At 40.5% G+C, this 23,052-nt stretch overlaps 1 protein-coding gene across 2 annotated transcripts in view; it reads left to right on the top strand.

Annotated features, from left to right (window-relative positions):
- DMXL2 (Dmx like 2) overlaps positions 1–23,052 on the top strand; it is a 120,978-nt gene that overhangs the window by 37,891 nt on the left and 60,035 nt on the right. For both annotated transcript variants that reach the window (XM_024199892.2, XM_024199884.2), the window contains exons 9-15: positions 833–1,007; positions 3,055–3,297; positions 11,331–11,608; positions 11,802–12,498; positions 15,007–15,128; positions 17,670–17,759; positions 19,757–19,874. In XM_024199892.2, coding sequence (XP_024055660.1) covers positions 833–1,007; positions 3,055–3,297; positions 11,331–11,608; positions 11,802–12,498; positions 15,007–15,128; positions 17,670–17,759; positions 19,757–19,874 — 1,723 coding nt within the window. The remainder of the gene's footprint in view (positions 1–832; positions 1,008–3,054; positions 3,298–11,330; positions 11,609–11,801; positions 12,499–15,006; positions 15,129–17,669; positions 17,760–19,756; positions 19,875–23,052) is intronic.

The following is a 23,052-nucleotide window of genomic DNA, read 5'->3' as shown; positions in this document are numbered from 1 at the left end:
ATGATGCCTCTGGAAGGTCGTTGGCTCAAGGATCCGTTATCACAGTGGTTCCCAACCAGGGGTACATGTATCCATAGGGGTACTCAGAGGTCTTCCAAGGGGTACATCAACTCATCCAGAAATTTTGCCTAGTTTTGTAATAGGCTGCATAAAAAGCACTAGTGAAGTAAGTACAAACTAAAATTTCATTCAGCCAATAACTTGTTTATACTATTCTATATTTTCAGCGGTTCTCAAACAGTGGGTTTCAACCCCAAAGAGGATTGTGAGTTCGTTTTAATGGGATCACCAGGGCCAGCATTAGACTCGCTGGGGCCCAGGGTAGAAAGCTGAAGCCGCGTGGGGGTGAAGTTCAAGTCCCACTGTGTGGGGCTGAAGCCAAAACCTGAGTTTTTAAGTGAGGTGAAACTTGGGGTACACAAGACAAATCAGACTCCTGAAAGGGGTACAGTAGTCTGGAAAGGATGAGATCCATTGCTTTATCAGACTAATAGCTGTGACAACTTTTGGAATGACAGCTGCTTTCATACTAAGACATGCTTACTCTGCTGGTAAACAAAACTTATTACTGCTCTGTCTCTATACAAATGCTGTCACAAAATAATAGTTTTTTGATTAGAACAGAGACTTGAAGGCTTTCAAATGTGGCTTTGATTAGAAAAAAAAAATGCACAGTTTAACAACCTCAAACAATCTGCATGCAGGGTCGTCACATCTTAGGTATTAGGAAACCATAAAAGTTTCAGGATTTGCATAGATATATTCTCATGAATCAACTTCACAATGCATTGTTTTCTTTTAGATTTAAATGTGATTTTTCTCTTTACTTCAGACACTTCACCACTTAAAAAATATGAGAAAAGGACAAAGAAGATCTTCAGTTCTTATTACCCACACAGAATTATTGCCTGATCAACAGGGCTCGCATGAAGTTCAGCGTCATATTTCACATCATGCTAATGCACTCTGTCATTTTCATATAGCAGCAAGCATCAACCCTACCACAGGTGAAAATACTCTTTTTTTTTTTTTTTTTTTTCTTTAAATGCACAATAATAATTTATCCAAAATGGAAATGTTAGGGAGATGGTGTTCGCGTAGTGCTCATGGTTTGATCTGCTTTCTTGAGTACTGTCCATATCAAAGACGTCATTTCACTAGTCTCTAATTATCATAGAGTCTTGCAGGACAGACAGCACCTGAATTTCTAATGTAAAAACTAAACAAACACTCTCCCCCCATCTTCTTTTTTTTTTTTTTATTTAAAGATGAAAAACAAAACCTTTGGGTCATCTTTATACATAATAAAGAACCAAAAAAAGGCACAAACTCAAGTTTGGTTTGTTCTTGGGTTTGGCGGGGAGGGTCCTTTGCAGATCTCTTAACGTTTTGGGGGCAATAAGTTGCACTTAGAGTATGTTCACACTGACACCGGAGTGTAATTTCCAGCTCAGGTAGATGTACATTTGCTAGCTGTGATCGAGCTAGCGTGCTAAAAATAGCAGTGTAGATACAGCCACATGGGTAGCAGGACAGGCTAGCCGCCCTGTGTACAATCCTGTCTGCAACCCTAGGTATATACTTGGGGTGGCAAACCTGTCCTGCCGCTTGTGCACCTACGGTTACACTGCTATGTTTAGCACCCCTGTTCAATCAGAGCTAGTGCAGTTATGTCTACCCAAGCTGGGAATTTCACCTCCAGCTCCAGTGTAGATGTTCCTTTAGGTGCGATAATGATAGGTGCTTTGGGAGAAATGTGCACAAAGGTTTAGGGACATGCCTGGGAGGCACTGTGGCCTGTCGGGTTTGTCTTTAGCAGTGGAATCAAGTGACATTGGTTCTGGTCTTTAGGTCTGATACTTCAATTTACTATAATTTTTGAGCACTTCTGAAGATAGCCATGTCCACTTACAAGCACAGCCTAACATAGGTACCCATGGAACATGTGCATCCTCAGTGGTGTACATTGAGTGAGAGCGTTCTGTACAAGTCTTTAGCCAGCCACCACTCCCTCCTTCCATCTGGTGATACGTCTTGTCCTATTTAAAATTTTGTTAAATAGGAGTCTCTTTAACTACACACAATTTTAAAAATAAAGCATTAACAAAACCCCACGAAATTTCCAAAACAAGCTTTTTTTTAATTAAAGAAGTTGTTAACTAATAGCAGTGTAGTCACTTATCATATTTACAAAACCCTAGCACTTAAAGGATATAAATAGTTAAGGCCATAAATTATACACTGTCCACATAATAAACAAATAGATTGTTCTTGTCAAGTATAAAGAAATGCATATTTGATCTCAACCACAACAACCTTAACTCTGACCCAAAATACATTATATTCTTATACCCATAATCTCAAACTATAAATACAAAACAAAAGCATTTTGAAAAAGAAATTATAAAAGTTTATATTTATACATTAATGTAGCACATTGAGTCTCAAATGCAAGTCAGCAAATACATGTATAATTTTACCAATTAATATTATACACTTTTTTATTAAACTACACATACAGCATTATTCTATTAATTTCAGAGAGCACATAAATATGATACTGAAAAATTGTCAGTTGATAAATATATTAACTGAATATTTTCCATTTGACAGTATCCCTAAAAGAAACATGTAGATATGAAAACAAATTAACAAAAATACGTTTTAAGAATAACTTATCAGAGTTAGAGCTATGTTATGATTAATATTTGGTAAGAACGTTTGTGAGCAGCATAAGCTTTATTACACTTGTCTTTAAATGGTTTGGTTTTGTGAATAATTTTATACATAACTCCAATGTTTTTCATGTAGAGAACCTTAACTTTTGTTACTGCAACTAGTTTTTGTTTATGGAACAAAGCTAATTTTCTTTCTTCATCTTATAACAACCCATTTCCATTAGTATCTGTAAATTATCCACTGTCTTGTGTGTGTATAACTTGTTTTAGCTTACAGGTATAAATTTATGAAGTTATGTATTTTAGATAGCTAATTTACAATTACTTGTGTTGTGGTTTTGGTGGGGATTTTTTAAATTAAATTTTATTTCCACAGATATTCCATCAGTGTTAGCTGGGACGGCTTTTAATGTAGACGAAGGAAATGGAGGCTTTGTGGTTCATTGGCTGAATAATAAAGAATTTAATTTTACATCCTCAATTGAAGTATTTCTGCAGCATCTAAGAAAACTTGCTGAACAACAACCAGAACAAGATGATGCTGATGCTGATGGTGAAGAGGAGGAGGAGGAGGAAATGGAGGAGAAAGAGAGAGGCTTACATATGAAACTAGATCATGGTTGGTAATCCGGGTTATTATTTTATAATGTCTACATTAGAATTACTCTGGCAAACATAGTACATATATGTCACACATCACAAATATAGGCATTTATAGTTTAGGTTTCATGTGCTGTAGGCTGCAACCACTAGTGGGCACAATAATCTCTTGCATGAAAGGTTTAACAGTCTTTCTTTTGGAAGGTTGTGAAGACTCTCTCCATTTTTTATAGATTATAATGAAAACCTAGGTTTTATATTAAGGGGTTTATACTGAACATTATTGTATGTCTGTTTGCTTATCAGTGGTTGATTATTCTCTTACATTTAGATTCTCATTGAGATAAATATATAATTAACTTCAAGTATGCTTTTCTGTTAAAATGTCTGCTTGATATTAATGTATAATTATCTCTTTCCTTAGCCTAGGGAGAGTGGCATTTACACACAGTAATAAAAGGTTGCTAATTTTGGGTCATTCCTTTTACTATATGCAAAAGAGAAGATAAGTACAAATTATAACCAAATGTGGCAGGCAAGCATAAATGGAAGGAAGTTGGTAGTGCTATCCAAAATCTGAACTGGACTGCTTCACATTGGGCCATTAGGGCCATCCCATCTAGTTTCTCAGAATCTCAGCTTTCATAAATAAAATACTAAGGCTATCCCCCATATAGTTCTGAAGACAATCTTGAAAATGTGAAGTGCAGTAATGTCTACCTGAGTGTGCAGATGCGCACAACCTGTAAGAGTATCTCTGGGAGGTGTGAACTGACCCATGTTAACACCACTGGCGTTAACTCCGATGCCCAGTGGTATTTCATATGTTAATATTGTTCATTGTTGCACCACTGATGTAATGGCACAAGATATGTGGAATGATTTTTGATAAATGGATACCTAGACTACTTAAGGGACAATTATACAAAGCCATGGCAAGATGGATCAGAGAGGTGGGCAACCAATGAGAGGCACTTGAGAAAACTTGAAGCCATGGAAATGAGATGTTTGAGGGCAGTGAGGGGGTGATGTTGCTGGACCAAATGCAGAATGATGTTATCAGAAGTGAGACGAAGGTTTGTGGTATCAGAGAGAAGCTGCAAGACAGGAAGCTGAGATGGTTTAGACGTGTGAAGGATGAATGAAGGGAATTCTGTACAGGAGGCACTTGAGATTTAAGTTGTGGTCAGAGAAGGACAGCCAAGAAAATAGTGGATAGACTGTGTACAGCATGAGGGAGTGGATATGGAGTGAGCGTTGGACTGGCAAGTAAGCAAAAGACTGATCTAGTGACCTAACCCCAATTAGCTGGGAAAAGGGGAAGAAGAAGAAGGTTTCACCACTGTCAGAGAGGAGACTGAATTATGAATTTCTGCCTAATGTTCTGAAAGTAACATTTCATTTTGCTGCCATGAATGGATGATGCTTGAGAACACCACCACTTCTTCCCCTCATGGAGCTAAAAGGCCAGCTAGGAAAGGAACGAAGCCCAGCGATTCATCTGAGCCCCACCAAGGGGGAGCATCATCAACTTACCATTCCAGAGCGCCCCCTTGTTACCTTGGACGGCATTTCAGCAACTCTCTCGCCATCCTCTTCAAGACTTCAGTGGTCGGGTACCAGGGTGACTGGGCCCTCCAGCCACGCCACACTATAGTTACACCCCTTTGGGGGTTTCAGTGTCTAAAACAAATAGTGTCCAACAAAATAATGGCAATCAGCACAACGTCTTATACCCCTCCTAGACTCCTCTTCCAGAACAGTAGTGGCTCACAGGGCTTTTCCTGGAGTCCCTCAGCAAAATTAAAACAAACAAACAACAAAATGAAATGAAAATACAATCTAAGCAACTTCTGCCCCTCCCAGTTAAGCTTTCAGTCAGTTTTCAGCCATGTCTATATGTATAGCAGCATAGCTGTACTGATACATCTGCGCAGCTGCAGTGCGTGTGGTGTAGACACTCTATGCTAACGGGAGAATGAACTCTGTGAGTGGCAAAAGCTACATCAGTGGGAGAAGGTCTCCTGCCAACATAGCGCTATGCACACAAGTGCTTATGACAGCATCATTTATGTCACTCGGGGGTGGTTTATTCCCACCCCTGAGTGACAAAAATTATGCTGGCATAAGCCATAGTGTAGACATAGCCTTAGGTTCTCCCCAGTTCTCTGTCCTTCTGCAAAACACCAACCAACAGGGCTCCCTCCCAGGCATCTTGCCCCTTTTTCAAGGCCCACCACAGGAGCTAACTCTGCTCCTTAGCTTATCTCACAGTTCTTCATCTGCCTGGTTTTGTCAGGCCCTTCCTGCAGAGAGGTGACTCCAAACCACATCTCTCCTAAAGTCTCCCTTCCACCCAAATTGCACTGAACTCCTTCCTTTTAATTGCTTCCTGAGCCTGGCACAGCTGTTAGGTGTAACAAGGTGGGGCTAATAAGCTCTCAGGCTTCAGTTAACACCTTTTTGGCTAGTTTGGGGTTGATACACCCCATCACATGGAGCCTATTCTGTCAGACCCAGCAGTGCATGCAAGCCACACATCCCATTCAGACCAACCCACTCAAAGCTGCGAGGGTCAGTTGACTTCTTGGCTCTTCCATTTGCTGGAGGCCATATGCAGGCTCAGACAGACATCACTACATCAGTTATACACAGTTCACTTTTCCAGCTATTCTTTGCAACAATGAAGGCTTGAAACATTAAAAAAGAAAAAAAAAAACCCTGCAATTCTGATGGCATCACATGACTCAGCTACCTGGGACCCTATGCAGATGACCTGGGTTTTAATATGGCCCTGTCTCTGGATGCATTTTTGAACCTCACTGAGGGGAAGCCAAGCCTGAGGAGCCCAGCAGAGAAGGCATAGCCATATTTTGAGTATCTGCACAATCTACTGTGAGAAGTATCTCATGTGGGCAGTATTTAGGCGAGTGCCTGTTTCTTTTTTCCAGTTCAAGTCCTGAACCGTTTCAAGCACACGACATTGTTTCCCCCAAGACAATGAAAGCCCTTACACTCAGGTTATGTACAGTTGAGGTTTTGCATAATATCTGGAGTATGGGGTTGAGATTAGGCACTACCCTTTAGACCCCAATGGCCACTGTCAAACCAGCAGATTTTCTAGTGGAAAAAATCTATTGTTTTTTTTCAATGCCGCTCAGAGTAGCATTAAATTGGGCTCTGCCATCTTTTGCCCCCCACTCTCACTCGGGAGCTGCCTGGTGCCCTGTCTTTAGGGTTGGCACAATCTGATTTTGCCTTTTTTATATAATTTCAATGGATAATATCAATGTTTATTTTAAGGTATTTTTTTAAATTTTTATGAATTTACATTTTCACGGTTGTGGGAAAGTGTGTGTGTGTGTGCGCCAGAAAATTATTTCATGACAGTAGATGTTCAACACACAACAAAATACCAATAACACTATCTGGGACTGACATAGAAAAAGTCTGATATTTCACATATCCTGGCAGCACTGTAAGTACAACAGGTAGAACAGACAAAGACATTAAAGCCAGATGTGCCTTTATAACTCTAAAACCAGTCTGGAAACAGAAATCTTGCCCTCCAAACTAAACTTCAGATATTTAATACCATTATAAACTCGATCTTACTATGTGGCACTGAAACTAGGAGATTTGACCTTGCTATCTAAACTTCAGATTTTCACAAACACCTATCTTAGACAAGACCTCATTATCAGATGGCCAATAAAAATCACAAATGAAGAACTCTGTGGGAGGATGAAACAAACTGACAGGATAGGAAATTATGGAGTGAAAATGGAGATGTCCAGGGCATACATGGAGGAAAGACCTGAATAATATAATAAGACAGTCATTGGATTGCAACCCCCAGGGCAAGAGGCAACAAGGTAAATCAAGGATCACGTGGAAAGACACAGTAGAAGCAGAATTGAAAGCTATTAAAATGATATGGGAAGAATACAGGCATGTCTACACTACGATATTAGGTCGATTTTATAGAAGTCGAACTTCAGTAACCAATTTTATACAGTTGATTGTGTGTGTCTCCACTAAGTGCGTTAGGTCGGCGGAGTGTGTCCTCAATACTGTGGCTAGCATCGACTCACGGAGTGGTGCACTGTGGGTAGCTATCCCACAGTCCCCGCTGCCCATTGGAATTCTGGGTTAAGCTCCCAATGCCTGATGGGGCAAAAACCTTGTCGCGGGTGGTTTTGGGTATATGTCGGCAGTCTCCTCCCTCCTTGAAAGCAATGGCAAACAATCATTTTGTGCCTTTTTTCCTGCGTTATCCATGCAGACATCATAGCACAGCAAGAATGGAGCCCGCTCAGCTGCACACTGCTTTCGTGAGCATTGTAAACATCTCACGCATTATCCTGCAGTATGTGCAGAGCTAAGAGTCGCCAGCATGAGGAAGATTGTGAGGAGGACATGGACACAGACGTTCCTGAAAGCACGGGATGTGGCAATTGGGATATCAGGGCAGCATTGGGGCATGTTGATACAGTGGAACGCCAATTCTGGGGCCGGCAAACAAGCACAGACTGGTGGGACCACATAGTGTTGCAGGTATGGCATGATTCCCAGGGGCTGTGAAACTTTCGCATGCGTAAGGCCACTTTCATGGAACTTTGTGAGTTGCTTTCCCCCTCCCTGAAGTGCAGGAATACCAAGATGAGAACTGCCTTGACAGTTGAGAAGCGAGTGGCAATAGCCCTGTGGAAGCTTGCAATGCCTGACTGTTACCGATCAGTTGGTAATCAATTCGGAGTGGGCAAATCTGCCGTGGGGGCTGCTATGATCCAAGTAGCCAGGGCAAGCAATACCCTTCTGCTAAGAAGGGTCGTGACTCTGGGAAATGTGCAGGTCATAGTGGATGGCTTTGCTGCAATGGAGTTCTCTAACTGTGGTGGGGATGATAGACCGAATGTATATCCCTATCTTGGCACTGGACCACCTTGCCAAAGAGTACATAATCTGCAAAGGGTACTTCTCAATTGTGTTGCAAGCACTGGTGGATCACAAGGACTGTTTCACCGACATCAACATGGGATGATTGGGAAAGGTGCAAGACACTCGCATCTTTCGGAACTCCAGGCTGTTTGGAAAGCTGCAAGAAGGAACTTTCTTCCCAGACCAGAAAATTACCGTTGGGTATGTTGAAATGCCAATATTTATCCTTGGGGACCCAGCCTACCCCTTGCTCCCATGGCTCATGAAGCCATACACAGGCAGCCTGGACACCAATAAGGAGCAGTTCAACTATAGGCTGAGCAAGTGCAGAATGGTGGTAGAATGTGCCTTTGGATGTTTAAAGGGGCGCTGTCGCAGTTTGCTGAGTAGGTTAGACCACAACGAAAGCAATATTCCCATTGTTATTGCTGCTTGCTGTGTGCTCCATAATATCTGTGAGAGTAAGGGGGAGACATTTATGGCGGAGTGGGAGGTTGAGGCAGGTCTCCTGGCGGCCAATTTTGAACAGCCAGACACCAGGGAAATTAGAAGAGCACACCGAGGCATGCTGCGCATCAGAGAGGCTTTGAAAAACAGTTTCATGACTGACCAGGCTACAGTGTGACAGTTGTATGTGTTTGTCCTTGATGCAAAGCCACCCTCCTTGGTGAATGTACTTCCCTGTAAGCCAATCCTCCTCCCCCCTTCGACCACAGCTGGCACAGGAAATAAAGTCCCTATTGTTCTGAATCCATTCATTCTTTATTTATTAAAAAATACTTGACAACACTGACTAGTAAAAGGAAGCCCGGGTGTACAAAGGGTTTGATAACGGGTGGGGTGGGGGAGGAGGGAAGGACAAGACCACATTGCTTATTGTAGCCACACCACAAATCAAAGCTGTTTGAATGACAGCCTTCTGTTGCTTGGGCCATCCCCTGGAGTTGAGTGGCAGGGTGCCCAGAGCCTCCACCCTCCCGCGTTCTTGGGCATCTGGGTGAGGAGGCCAGGTGGTTACACAGTGGCTGCAGCAGTGGTCTGCGCTCTAGTTGCCTTTCCTACAGCTTCACCAGATGCCTCATCATGTCCGTTTGCTCTCCCATTAGCCTCAGCATCTCCTCCTGCGTGTTGTGATCACGCTCACTGTATGCTTTCCTGGCCTCTGCCACCGAATGCCTCCATGCATTCAGCTGTCCCCTATCAATGCGGGAGGATTGTGTGAGCTCTGAAAACATGTCAGCACAAGTGTGGTTTTTTTTCACCTTCTAATCTGCGATAACCTCAGGGAGTTGATGCGGGGAGCATAGAAGCATTTTCAGCTGCAGGGGGGAAAAAAGGAGAGTAGACTTTTAAGAAGATACATTTCTGAGAACAAAAGGGAGACTCTTTCACAGTGAATCAAGCAATTCACAGCAGACAACACGTGTTTTAGGTACAAGGTTGCATTTTGCCTTTTATATTGAGCGCCTACTGGTATGGTGACACATTATACATGGCTGGTCAACAGAATTTGGTTTGCAGGCATCCCTGGTGTAGCCTCTATGCACCATGCCCTGTGCGATTTTAGCAAATATATCAGCGTTTCTTCTGCTGGATCGGAGTTCTGCATGCACAGATTCTTCTCCCTATACTGCAGTCAGATCCAGTGTCTCCTATTCGCTCCATGCTGGAGCTCGTTTGCGATTCTGGGACTGGGCTCACCACGCTGAGCTCACCACGCTGACCAAACAGGAAATGAAATTCAAAAGTTCCTGGTGCTTTTCCTGTGTACCTGGCTAGTGCATCAGAGTTGAAAGTGCTGTCCAGAGTGGTCACATTGGAGCTCCGTCGAATTGCACAGCGCTGCATCTACACTACCCCAAATTAGATCCAGGAAGGTCGATTTTAGCGCTACTCCCCTCATCGGGGAGAAGTACAGCGGTCAATTTTAAGGGCCCTTTAGGTCGGCGGAACGGGGTTGGTTGTGTAGACGTATTCATTATAAAATTGACCTAACGCGGCTCGTTTCGACCTAACCTCGTAGTGTAGACCAGGCCTAATACTGCAGCAGGAGACCGGCAAAAGGTGGAAGGCTGTGGTGAAGACCTTATGTTCCACATGGAATAGAGGCATGAGAAAGAGGTTGAGATTCAAAAAATTAAAGCTACCTAAATGGTGTCACTCTTTTAGGTCTGTTAATGCTAGTATTACAAGATGTTTTATGCACATTAAGGTTGGACTCTCATAAGTTCTCAAACAGCATTTTTCTTACTTTGCCTATCGAAATTTCTGTTAGTTTCAATGGAAATATTTTTTTCATTGGTTTGGGGTAGGGAGAGAATGGTAAAATTTGAGATTTCCTGACATTTACCAATTAAAGTCTTTAGACTTCTTATGCTTTTTATCACTATTCTAAATGAATGAAGGCTGCACTGTGCGTCTATGCTGTAGTTAACTTAGATACATAATAAGAAAGTGTATTTTATCAGGTGCACTGTGAATTAAGGAAGGAGCCATTATTAGTTTGGTCAGCACCTTTAATTTAGTTGTCTGGTGCTACTTCCATTTATTTAAAAATTCAAAAAAAAGTATCTTTTTTTTTTAGCTGCACAAGCTAAAGGGGGAAAATCACCTGGCAAACTCTAAAAACCAAAAATCTTTGTTTCAAAAACCAAGTAAGGTTAATTCATGACAGCAGCCTGACCTATCACGTCATTTATAAAACCCAGGTCCTTATACGCAAGGAAATAAGTAGTTAAGGGCATCATAATTCTTACTGTATGCACACAATTCCTTTTCCCTATCAACGGTAAAATACTGCACATTTCATCACAATCATCTTATCTGAAAGGGTCATATTAATTTGGGACCTCTGTGTGTGTGGGTTTTGTAGATGATGATTTTTCATTAGTGCCTAGGAAACTCAGTCATAAACCATTACCCTGTTGTGCTAGGCACTGTACAAGCAAAGAACAAAAAGACAGTTTCTACCCCCAAAAGGCTTGCACTGTGATAAACATTGTTATTTAGCACCTTAATTGATTTTTTTTAATAAAGTTTTTTGTTTTGTTTATAAATGATGGCAAGGAAATTTCTGCTGTAGTATAAGACAGTTGTGTTTATCTGTTTCAGAATTATCTATAGATAGAGAATCTGAGACAGGAACAGGTACAGGCTCTTCAGAACATGAAGATGGAGACAGAGAGGGGAGCCCCAAAACATCTCCATCAGCCAGCCCATGTATGCCACTTCCTACAGTTTTGTTAGATCGGAAAATTGAAATGCTTCTTACTGAATGGAACAGGAATCCAGATATGCTTTTTACTATCCACCCCATTGATGGTACCTTTTTAGTGTGGCATGTGAAATATTTGGATGAGTACAATCCAGGAATCTTTAGACAAGTTCAGGTACAGTACTGGAAAACTTAATTATTTCTTATTTTAACAAATATTCACAGTACACTTGTTATTGAAACATATGTAAATATTAATTTAATCTTAAAACAAATGTAATCTAAAACAGCAAAAACATATTAACGTTTATGGTGGGCTTGTGTTTAAAATGTTAAAACTTTTCATTATTTTGTGCCTTTTTTTTTAGGTTTCATTTTCTTCTCGGATTCCTGTTGCATTTCCATCAGGAGATGCCAGCTCCCTTAGTAAAAACATCATGATGTATGCTTGCACTACCTCTACAAAAGATGTCAGTAGCGCTGTGCATCAGAAGACAACTAACATTCCAGATAGCACTCTAGGAATTAATGGACCAAGCTCTTCCCAGGGTAGCCCAAATGTGAATATAATGGCTCCTATCGTAATGATGGTTTCCAAACATATAGATGGATCCCTAAACCAGTGGGCAGTTACTTTTGCTGATAAATCTGCTTTTACCACTGTGCTTACTGTATCACATAAATTTAGGTACTGTGGTCACCGATTTCATCTCAATGACCTGGCTTGCCATTCTGTTTTACCTTTGTTATTAACATCTTCTCATCATAATGCTCTGTTAACTCCCGAATCAGATCATCCATGGGACTCTGATAGATTAAGCAAAATAATGGATCCTGTTAAACATTTAAAAGGTTCTTCTAGGCAACATCTTAGAAATGCAGCAACTTGTACATTCCATGACCCAAATGCAATCTACAGTGAGCTGATTCTGTGGCGTGTAGACCCCATTGGACCTTTGTCATACACTGGAGGGGTATCTGAATTGGCTCGAATTAACTCGCTTCACACTTCTGCCTTCTCTAACGTGGCCTGGCTTCCAACTCTTATTCCCAGCTATTGTCTCGGTGAGTGTGTTGTACTTTTTTTTACATAACAATGAAATGTAATCTGTTTGAACCAAATATTTATAATTTATTTTAGTAGTGTATACTAATTATTTCATTATTCTAGGCATTATCTGTTTCATTATACATTATATAATTTCATTATCCTTCCTTGTTTTTTTCAAGAAACTCCCATTGCTTTGAACACATCATTAAATTAAAACAAATTTTTTTGGTTAATTGTTTGACTTGTATTATCGAAGCATATCTTGTACTAAAATAGGAAACTTAAAATGTTGTATAGATAGTAACACATTGTTAGAACAGTTGATGTAATATCTCCCACTGTCCTTTGGAAAAAGGTTATCTTTATTGTGAACTAACTCAAAACTTCGGGCTTTGAGTGGAATGAATTCATGAAAGAGATGAGACCTGATCTGTCCAGTTTCCGGGAGCTTCCTTCAAAGTGCTGACTTCAAATAACCTATTAGGGAAGAAAAATAACGCTAACTTTTTTTGATTTAAGAACATAGTTGCAAAATTGATTTACTATATACTACAGCAATCAATTTGTTTTAAATCATCACTTTTATAATATATAGGTATGGATAAGATTTTTGTCATGGTAAAATTATGCATAATTCATGGCACAGCCAAGGTAAAATATAGATAATTTCACAATGTGGTCACAGCAACAAAAAATTGTCAGCTACCACGCATTAACAGCTTGTTCTTTTGCTTTGATCTAGTCGCATTTCAAAGAGAACTAGATCAAAGCAAAATAACAAACTGTTAACATGCACAGGGTCCTCACAAAGGATTTGTTGGATTTGATCAGCTGCTGTGCATTAACAGTTCATTAGTTTGCTTAGATATAGCCCTCTGACATGGGACTAGATCAAAGCGAACTAACAAACTATGAATGTGCGGTGGCAGGGTCCATATAAATGGCAAAATGTCTCTGACAGTGGTGACATCTTTGTCATAATTGTATCCTTCTATATAGGGAATATTTTTAAACTGAGACTTTAAACCTGCTCAACCTTTTCCATAAACTACTTAATTTCCTCCATGTTGGGACCTTTCATATATAACAGACTTCTTTACACCTTTTTCTGTTTTGAAGAAGCCTGTTTCTAAAGCTGAATAAGTTTTAATAATCAGGTACATTGACTTTTTAATGCTGAAGACATAAGGTTTTAGAGGGGGCAGAGGATTGATATTGAGGGCGGGGGGAGGGGACACCACTATAGTAGGTCATAGTTTTATGCTATGACACTAGAGCATCAGGTTTAATAAATTCTTTAATTCTTGGATTTAATTTTAGTGTTTTCTAATATTACTGCCAAGAAAATCTTCCGTATAAATATTTTTAAACCTTTTCAGTCACTCAATTTTTACCTTCCAAAATATCATAAACAACTTTACCATGCCATATCTATAGTCTTTGCGTACTGTGCTGGAAAGTTTCATCTGCATAGCAAATGTATAGTATTTAACTATGTACTTATTAAATTCAATAACAGTGTTCAGACTAAGCTTTAAAATGCTAAACACTAATTACTGAATCACAGCACTGATATGCATAAGCATATTTCTTAAAACTGTAATTAAGGAATATTGGATCGTTTGATAGCTGAGTTTTTGTTGTTGTTTTTTTTCTTCTCAGCTTCCCATACCTTAAAAATGAACTGCAAAGTAAACAGCAAAAGCTTCCTCCATATTTTTGCTAGAGGACTCAAGAAAAAGAGTTTTTCGAGAGTTCAAGTTAAATAGATTTTAACAAAAACAACAAGCCCCTCCCCAAATGTTTAATACTCTGATTAAATATCCCTTCCTGATTAAGTTTCAGTCTTCTGTGCTGTCATAATCTCATTAAGTTCTTCAGTCCTTTAAGGCGTTCTCCAGCCAAAAAGAGCTGAGTCATGACCTGATATTTCCAATGTAGGAAGCTAAGCAAAAAATTAATTCAAAAACAAAACTAAATCCATTGTATCAGACCTATTTTATACATTGTAGAGAAGCCAAAAGGACACAAACCATTACAGGTTGCTTGAATGTATACATTTGTACTGTGTGGATAATTTCTCCTCTTCCCCGTGTTGCTGCTTTTAAAATTAGGAGTTCATATTTTCCAGGTCGTGGACATAATAGGAAGATATTATTCAGCTGGATAATACCTGTTGGTCTTTGCTCACTTGCAAAGATTTGTTTATTTATAAATATTCATTTATGTTAATTATGCTCCTGGATTTTGTGTCTACTTAGATTGTTTTATATAACTAAAATTGATCATAAAACGTAAATTAAGAAATGAGATTAATGTAATATTGAAGTATTGTATTTAACTTACATATTTTCATGACATTTGCCAATATTTCAACAATACTAGTCTGAAAATTAAATATAGTTTCATGCAATAAAATAGATTGTAATTGGCTACATAATGTCACTTCAGCCAATAATTGAGGAGAAATGGTATCATAATCTGTTTATATTCTAAAATTTGTATTTGGTGTTTTGATTCAGGTACATACTGCAATTCTGCTAGTGCTTGCTTTGTAGCATCTGATGGCAAAAACCTGAGGCTGTATCAAGCAGTGGTAGATGCACGAAAACTTCTAGATGAATTGTCTGACCCCGAATGTTCTGTAAGTTTACGTAGAGCTTATTTGAGAGACTTGAAATGTAAAAGACAAAAGTTTAACATATTAGTTTTGTTCCAAAAGCTTCACTTTACTCATAGCTGCCAAATATTGTGCAGCTCCATGTGACGTGTCATGCAATTTTTATTTAGGGCAGGTCTTCACTACCCGCCGGATTGGCGGGTAGAGATTGATCTATCGGGGATTGATTTATCGCCTCTCGTCTAGAGGCGGATAAATCGATCCCCGAACGCGCTCCCCATCGACTCCGGAACTCCAACTCACGAGAGGCGGAAGCGGAGTCAACGGGGGAGCAGCAGCGGTTGACTCCCCGCCGTCCTCATGGCCAGGTAAGTCGACCTAAGATACGGCAACTTCAGCTACGCTATTCGCGTAGCTGAAGTTGCGTATCTTAGGTTGACCCCCCACCCCCCCCCAGTGTAGACCAGGGCTTAGTTTGCATATTTTTAAAGATTTGCATGTGTCCATAATCATTAGTTTTGAAAACACTGGATTTAGTATTAGTGAAAGACTAAGACTAGATTTCTGCGACCGGGTTCCCCAAACAGTAGCAGCAGATGTGCCTTATGCCTAAAGCGGGAGGCAAAGGCATGTAACAAGCCAGCAACTTGGCTTGGGAAAATGAGCTTTCAAAGGAGAGCAGAGTGGGGTTGTTGGGCAGGACGAACCTGAAAAGGGGGAAGAGGCAGTGCTAAGGGTCACCATGGGCTTCCCCAGCTCCTGACCTATCCTGCACTTCCACTGTCATCCCCATTCTGTCCCCTTATTAGCCCCTGTTCTTCCCTTAGCTCCTGCTCCTCTTTAGCTTCCTCCAGTAGTCCTGTCCCCTCTTTCCCCACTAGCTCCTGGCACCCCTTCCCTTCACCCAGTAGTTCCTCTCTTCTCCCCTGCTTCCCTCTCAATAGCTCTTGATTCCCCACTATCCCCAGGACTCCCCATCCTGGGGCATTGACACTGCCACAGCACCCACTGCCTTCTTTCTGCTGCATGCCACGTGGCTGGGAATGTCAGGGAGAGAGGCTGTTTGACGGTCAACCCTGCACTGTAGACAAAGCCCTGTCCTTTCCTGGAGCTCTACTGGATGTGTAAAACTGCAACTTGGCTGTGGAAATGTGGAAGGGGCACCCTGCATGCTTGAACAGTTTGTTTTATTGAAATCCTATGTAGCAATGAAAACTTTTTCCCTATTGATGTACAAAGGAGCATATGGATACTCTTGTAAGTTGTAATTGGGAGGGGCGGGAAGGAGGAGGGTGGCATTGTATTGAAACTCCAAGAATAAAATCCCCTGCCCCAAATCAGAAAATCTTTACAAACTGCACCCCGGTTCTCCAATAGATGCACTAGTATGGACAAGTGTTGCCACATCACATACCATTGACTAGGGTTCTGTGCATGATCAGCGGTCCATACGAATGTGCCTATTTTCAGGATTTGGAGCCTAAATATTAAGGGAGTGGGTTAGCGGTCTCCCACCCCAGCACATACAATCCTACCACTTAGGTTTGCCAACCGTCCAGGATTGTCCTAGAGTCTCCAGGAATTAAAGACTACTCTTTAATTAAAGATTATCATAAAATGAAATCTCCAGGAGTATGTCCAGCCAAAATTGGTAACCCTACTACCACCTGCAGGATTCACTAGGTCTCTCCACAAACACAGTCTCACCACCTATCGGATTTACTGGGTGTCTCATTGCTAGACTGGGGTTGCTACTGCTGCATCAACATATACCTATCCCCTGGCTTCTCTAATTTTTCTACAGAGACATTGGACTCCAAAATGTTCTCTGGTGTTTGGTTCAGAACCCAAAGAATGAACATCCTCATCTCCACCAGAGTCACATCCCCCCACTTTAATACCATAAACAGGCTCTTCCCTATCCTGCTTGAGAAACCCTCTGTTCAGCCTCAGTGTTTTTTTCTGCTACACAGACTACACACTAATGCAATTTCTGTGGTACTTGTCCTAACTGCATATCTCTCCTTGCCTGTGAACCACCATTCACAGCCTTTTCTTTTCTTTACATGCCTCGAATGTAGGTCCCTCCTTTCCGCCTACCCAAGTTTAGGTTGTGCATAGAACAGAGTCATGTATCAAAAACAGGCCTTGAGGTAGATTACGGTTTTTCTGCACAGTGACAAAATCTGAAATTAAGCAGGAATGAAGCAATGGATTGAACAGCATTGTGTTATAAAACAAGATGACTCATTATAAAAATGGGCATAATGAAAGAAGAAATCCTTGAACAATGAACACAAAGTATCCATAAAAATTAATGTACCAAGAAGTGTTAAGGCATACACCTGGGTAGATCTAGTACCACAACAATGTTAATTTCATGCTTAATGCTGCATTGTTCATAAATATCAAAATGAAACCAGTAAGAAAAGCATGACTATTTATGCCTACAAGGAAAATTAGAAGCATCCAACTACTGCACATGATTATATTTTCAGCTAATTGCAACTGCTGCTCTTTGAATGTATAATGTACTAATCATTACCTCCTTTTGCTCTGTTTCAGAAACTCATTGGAGAAGTGTTTAACATTGTGAGCCAACAATCTACTGCTCGACCAGGATGCATTATTGAACTTGATGCAATAACTAACCAAGTAAATAACTGGCTGACCGTTAATGGTGTCATATAAAAGTGTTTAATGGTTTTGGCTGATAATTAACCTAATCTACTGAAAAGATTAAAATATTTTTTCAAAGTAATGCTAATTAACAAGGTAAAACAGAGGATCTCTCTCTCCAATCCTAATAAGCCCATTTAAGATTACTTTATTTCTGTTTCCACATGATTAAATTATCTTGAGAGAACGCCTTTTAATCTTAACATGAATATACCACGTTTCCAAGAAAAGTTAAAGGTATACTACATTTTCCATGTATATTGATTATGTAGCTACAGTGCTTTATCTAGCTCTAAAATAGCTTATGTTTAAAATAAAAGTAATATCTCAATGTAATTTTTGAATTTTTCTATGTTTTTAGTAATAACCGAATGCTTATTTCCTTGACTTCCTTGAGAAGGATTTTCTATTACTGGTACTCCAAAATCTTTTAAGAATAACACCCTTTGAGATAATTTACTTACAGCTATAATGTTCTAACTGGGGTGGTGCCGATCCCTCATGAGACTAATCAATCAAATGTTTTTTCTTTGCCTGTGTAATTAAAGGAAATCTGAAAATCTGTCTGTTTTTGTAGAGAACTTGTAACAGAATTTCAAGGAATTAACCTGGGCTAATTGGGTTTCATTTTTCCCCGTTAATGACTGTTTGCTAATTTAGCAGTACACCTCTACCTCGATATAACGCTGTCCTCAGGAGCCAAAAAATCTTACTGCGTTATAGGTGAAACCGTGTTCTATCGAACTTGCTTTGATCCACCGGAGTGCGCAGCCCCGCTCCCCTGGAGCACTGCTTTACCGCATTATATCCGAATTCGTGTTATATTGGGTCGCGTTATAACGGGGTAGAGGTGTATGTTGAACACTTTAGCCATTCAACTCTCCTTAGTTAATGGGAATTGTGTAATTAAACCTATCCTGTAACATTTATTCCTAGACATAAATTTTAGTAAAAATGAAATTAAGATTAAGAAAAATTTACAAGAACATTGTAGTTGTCAAAAAAAAAAAAAAAAACACTGTTAGAATAGCAGGGAATTCTGTTTAACCTTAACTTAAAATTAACCCAAACATTCAAAATTGTAGATATGCATAGCAAAGGGTACCCATATGACTAACTCTGCCTTTATAGAACAGACCAAAAAACTGGAGATAAATTATCTATCCATAAATTTTATCTTATCCTGAGTATAAACATTAGAATGCCTTGGTATTAATCGTACTTTTTACCATGATTGCACCAACTCCTGTGCTCTTTACAGCAGTGTCCTATCCAGCAAAAAAGGTGCATTTTACCAATTCCTGATTAGACATACAGCGTAATGAAAGAAGTCTTTTGGCACTCTTTAGTAAGATTCCATATCTTCGCAGGGGTTTCGTAGTTTTTGTCGTTATATTACTGATCTGTAACCTGAACTTTAATTGTGTGGGGGGAGGGTTTGAGAATTTTCTGTCACTTGCCAATGACCTTCCTCCTATGGGGTGGTATTGCAGAAGGATCTGTTGCTGGTTGGAGAGCATAGCATTGAATGTGTCTGGAAGGAGGAAAATCTGATTTCTTCCTGTCTTAACAGCCTTTCCTAACAATTTGTTTACTACATTCTGGAGACTGTCTTCCCAAGGAAGAGAGAGCTAGAAATTTAACTTCTTAAAAAAAATGATCTTAGGTCTCCACCAGGCATCCATTAAAAATTTGCCAGTGCATAAAGGATCGTTCTGGTAGTGCTAATTTGCCAATTAACTTTTGCAAATGTCATTTGTGCTAGAGAATTAGTCTAGCATAGTAGATCTCACAAAGATTATTTGTTTTTCCACATCTTTTAAGTATATAAATGGCCTGACATTACTTATTAAAGAATGCAGTGGGTGACCGTGGTCTATAACAATACTAACGGAAAAGGAATTATACTAGTATTGAATGCTGTTTTGTATAACTATTTCGAAATTGTAACTACTGTTCTACAATGTTTCCAGTGTGGCTCAAATACACAGTTGCTTCATGTCTTCCAAGAAGATTTCATTTTGGGATACAAACAACATAAGGAAGATGTGGAAGGGAAGGAAACAGAAACATTTTTCAAACCATCACAAGGTACAGTATAAAAATACTAAGCAATATGAAGTAGGTGTCTAAAGTGTTCATGAAGAACACTGAAACCTCTCAGGCATAAATTGAACACTTTTATTTTTAAATATAGGATCTTTAAGGTGCAATACAATATAGGTATCATATATTTTAAACATTTATACTATAGTAGCATTAAATGTTATTTGCACAAAGTAGAACCATTTCCAATTTGCATAATATGAGTTGTACACTCCAGTTCATTTGTTCAATTTTTTATCATTTGTATGAAAAATAGAACAGGTTCTGATGTCATACATGAACTTGTTTATATAGAATATTTTAAGGGTTCATTTTGTATTTAATTTGTAAAGTGGAATGGTAAAAATCTAAGAATTAGCAATAATTAGTTCTGGCCCATAGGATGAGTGTTTCTGACTTGCCAGTTATTTCACATGACTTAAGAGTTTGCTAGTTAAAAAAAAAAAAAAAAGTCGGGGGGAGGAGGGAGGGAATGGAATATAAGACCCAGCAGAGCTGTTTAAATGGATACTGTGAAGGCAAAAAAGCCTGAAAATTAGACTTACTGGTTGTGTTTTGGGGTGCATTCAGATCACTCCATCTCCTTGCACCCAGGTAAAGGAGAAGTAAAACAAGTACAATATTGAAATATTCTGAAAATCCCCTTTGGGTGTTCAATACCTAACAGTATTCTCAGTAAAAAGCAATTCTTTATAACCTCTGTATAACAAAAAGTTATAAAATCATGAGAAGAATTGACTGGAAAATTTTAAAAATTATAGCCTCTGTTGTTAGTGGAGATGGCATGGGTACTACTTAGATGTCCATCTTTCAAACAGTTTAATAAAGCACAGAAAGGCCAAGTGTTTTTGTCATTTGGATTGTCAAAGAGAATTTTAGTGGAAAATAACTTTCAAGCTACCAAAACCTGAATATGGGGATCAGTGTTTGACACAGATTCACAATAGAGCACTGTGATGGCATATGTATCCCACACAGGCCCCGAAAGGGGTAAAGTGGCCTGAAAAGCCAGTTAACATATTGGGCTGTACCTGGCTTGGCTGGAGAGCCAGGTCGTGCCACTGGCCAAAGAAGGCATGGGAAAACTGAAGCACAGCTTTATGTGGCGCTGCAACAGCTACCAGGGGTTTGCCACATGGGCGCTCATCCAGGATCTACAGCTACTCCCTCTGAAAAGGGAGGAATAACAGAAAAGCTGCAAAATGGAGGCAGTAATTCACATGTTGGTGGGAACAGCAGGATCAGACCCAGTCTCTCTCCCTGCAGCTGCTGCAAGAACAGCAAAATCAGTAGGAAACCCTTCAGCTGCAGCAGGAGCATTTGCTGCCGTGTGTGGAGAAATGAACCTCAGGGAATCAAGCATCTCTTGGGGAAGAAGGTCCCAGCAGGTCAGTCCCACTTTAGAAAGTGGGGGCCAGACAATGACCCAGAGGCTCTTTTATGTACTTTTAAGCAGGTGGCTAGTGCAGCAGGATGGACAATCATTCTGGGTGGCCCGGGTGGCCTAATTTCTGTCCGGAGAGGCCCAAGCGGCACACAAGGCCCTATCTAATGAACAAGCAAAATTGTATCTCATGGGGCTGACACCTGAAGACTGTTGACACCATTTTTTACAATGCAACAGTTCCCTCAAGAAGCATGGCCCAGGGGTGGTTCAGTAGTTCTGAGACATGGCATCATGCTGTGTCCAGAGATGAGTTCTGTAGAGAGAATTTTGGAACAGATCATCTTAGAACAGCATCTGCAGGTTCTACCAGCTGGGGCCCAAAGTTGGGTCTGGCGATTTCATCCAGTTTACAGCAGCACTGCAGTGGAAAGAAGAGAGGCCGCTTTGGAAGCAGATGATCTGAACAGTGGGCCAGATCAAGATCACCACCCCAAGAAAGGTGGGAAGAAGTCAAACCCCGATCTTCAGAGGCTGGAGAAAACACACTAGGAGGAAGAGTCCTGGGCAGACCTACGTTTACATTCAACTCCCTCTCCAGTCATTTCTGCAGATCAACAGGAGTACCCTGGGCGATAGCCAGGGAAACCCAGACATGTGTTTCAGGTATGCCCGTTCCTGATGGAGAGTGACAACCTGAGATGATATAAAAGCTTGTGGTTTTGGTGGCTCCTTAGGCCGGGATCAAATGCCACCATATGTGGTGTCCATCAAGTAGGGGAAATAAGGAGAGAAGGGCCTGATGGACTCAGGTTTGCAGGCAAATTCTTATTAGGGGAAACGGACTTCTATCTGGCAAGATAGACCAGCACATTCTGGTCCACATATCTTGTGTGCGTGGAGAGAATAGAGTATTCCCAATGGCATTGGTGGAGTTAGAGATACAGAGCCAGTGTGGCCAAGTGAGAGTTGGAGTGTTGAGGCGCCTTCTGTGACCTGTGATCCTGGACAAAGACTGACAAAGTTTCACAGCCCTGATGGGGTATGGGACGATGCCTGAGCCAGTAGCGGAGAAACCAACCCATGTTCCAGAACTACAATCAGGGTTGCTTGGGCCTTATGGGCACACATAAGAGGATTGGAAGTACTTGTTAGATCATCTGGAGACCACTGTGAGAGAACTAAAGAGGAAACAGAGACATCTTCACAGCTTGCAGGAATAATTACAGGAAGCTCAATGGGACTTGGCAGAAGCAAATACCTCCCAGTAGAAAATTATAAGATGGGTAGAAAAGTTAGAACAGGACAGGGTCCAGATAAAAGTGGAATTGGAGCACAAAAAGCAACAGAACTGTCTATGCTTCAGGTGGCAAAAAATGCCACAAAGCAAGGACCCAAAGTTGAGCCAGAATATACTGTGGAGATGCAGACCATCCTCTCCCTCCCCCCGGTAGAAGCCATCAAAACCCCCTCTGCAGTGGAGCAGCAGCAGATGGAATAAACTGTAACAGCAGCAAGGCTGCAAGAAAAGCTGATGAAGATGGATCAGGCTTTGCAGGAGGCCTATTGAGAATAGGCAAACCTAGAAAAGGAAAAAGGGGGTTAGAATTCCAGATGGAGCTCCAGACCTAGAGGATATGAGAAGTTCATTGGACAGCTGCCTGGGAGCCCTCTGGGCTGGGGAAAGAGAGATTATTTATTGACATTATGGTATAACAAGGGTGAGAAGCTGAACAAGGTCAACGCCTTCCTGCCCCCACTGTGGCAAGACCCTAGCAA

The sequence above is a fragment of the Terrapene carolina genome, unplaced genomic scaffold, assembly GCF_002925995.2.
Source record: "Terrapene carolina triunguis isolate 2854851 unplaced genomic scaffold, T_m_triunguis-2.0 Scaffold67, whole genome shotgun sequence".
NCBI lineage: Eukaryota > Metazoa > Chordata > Testudines > Emydidae > Terrapene > Terrapene triunguis.
The sequence above is the reverse complement of the archived record's forward strand: the minus strand, read 5'-3'. Positions and strand labels throughout refer to the sequence as shown.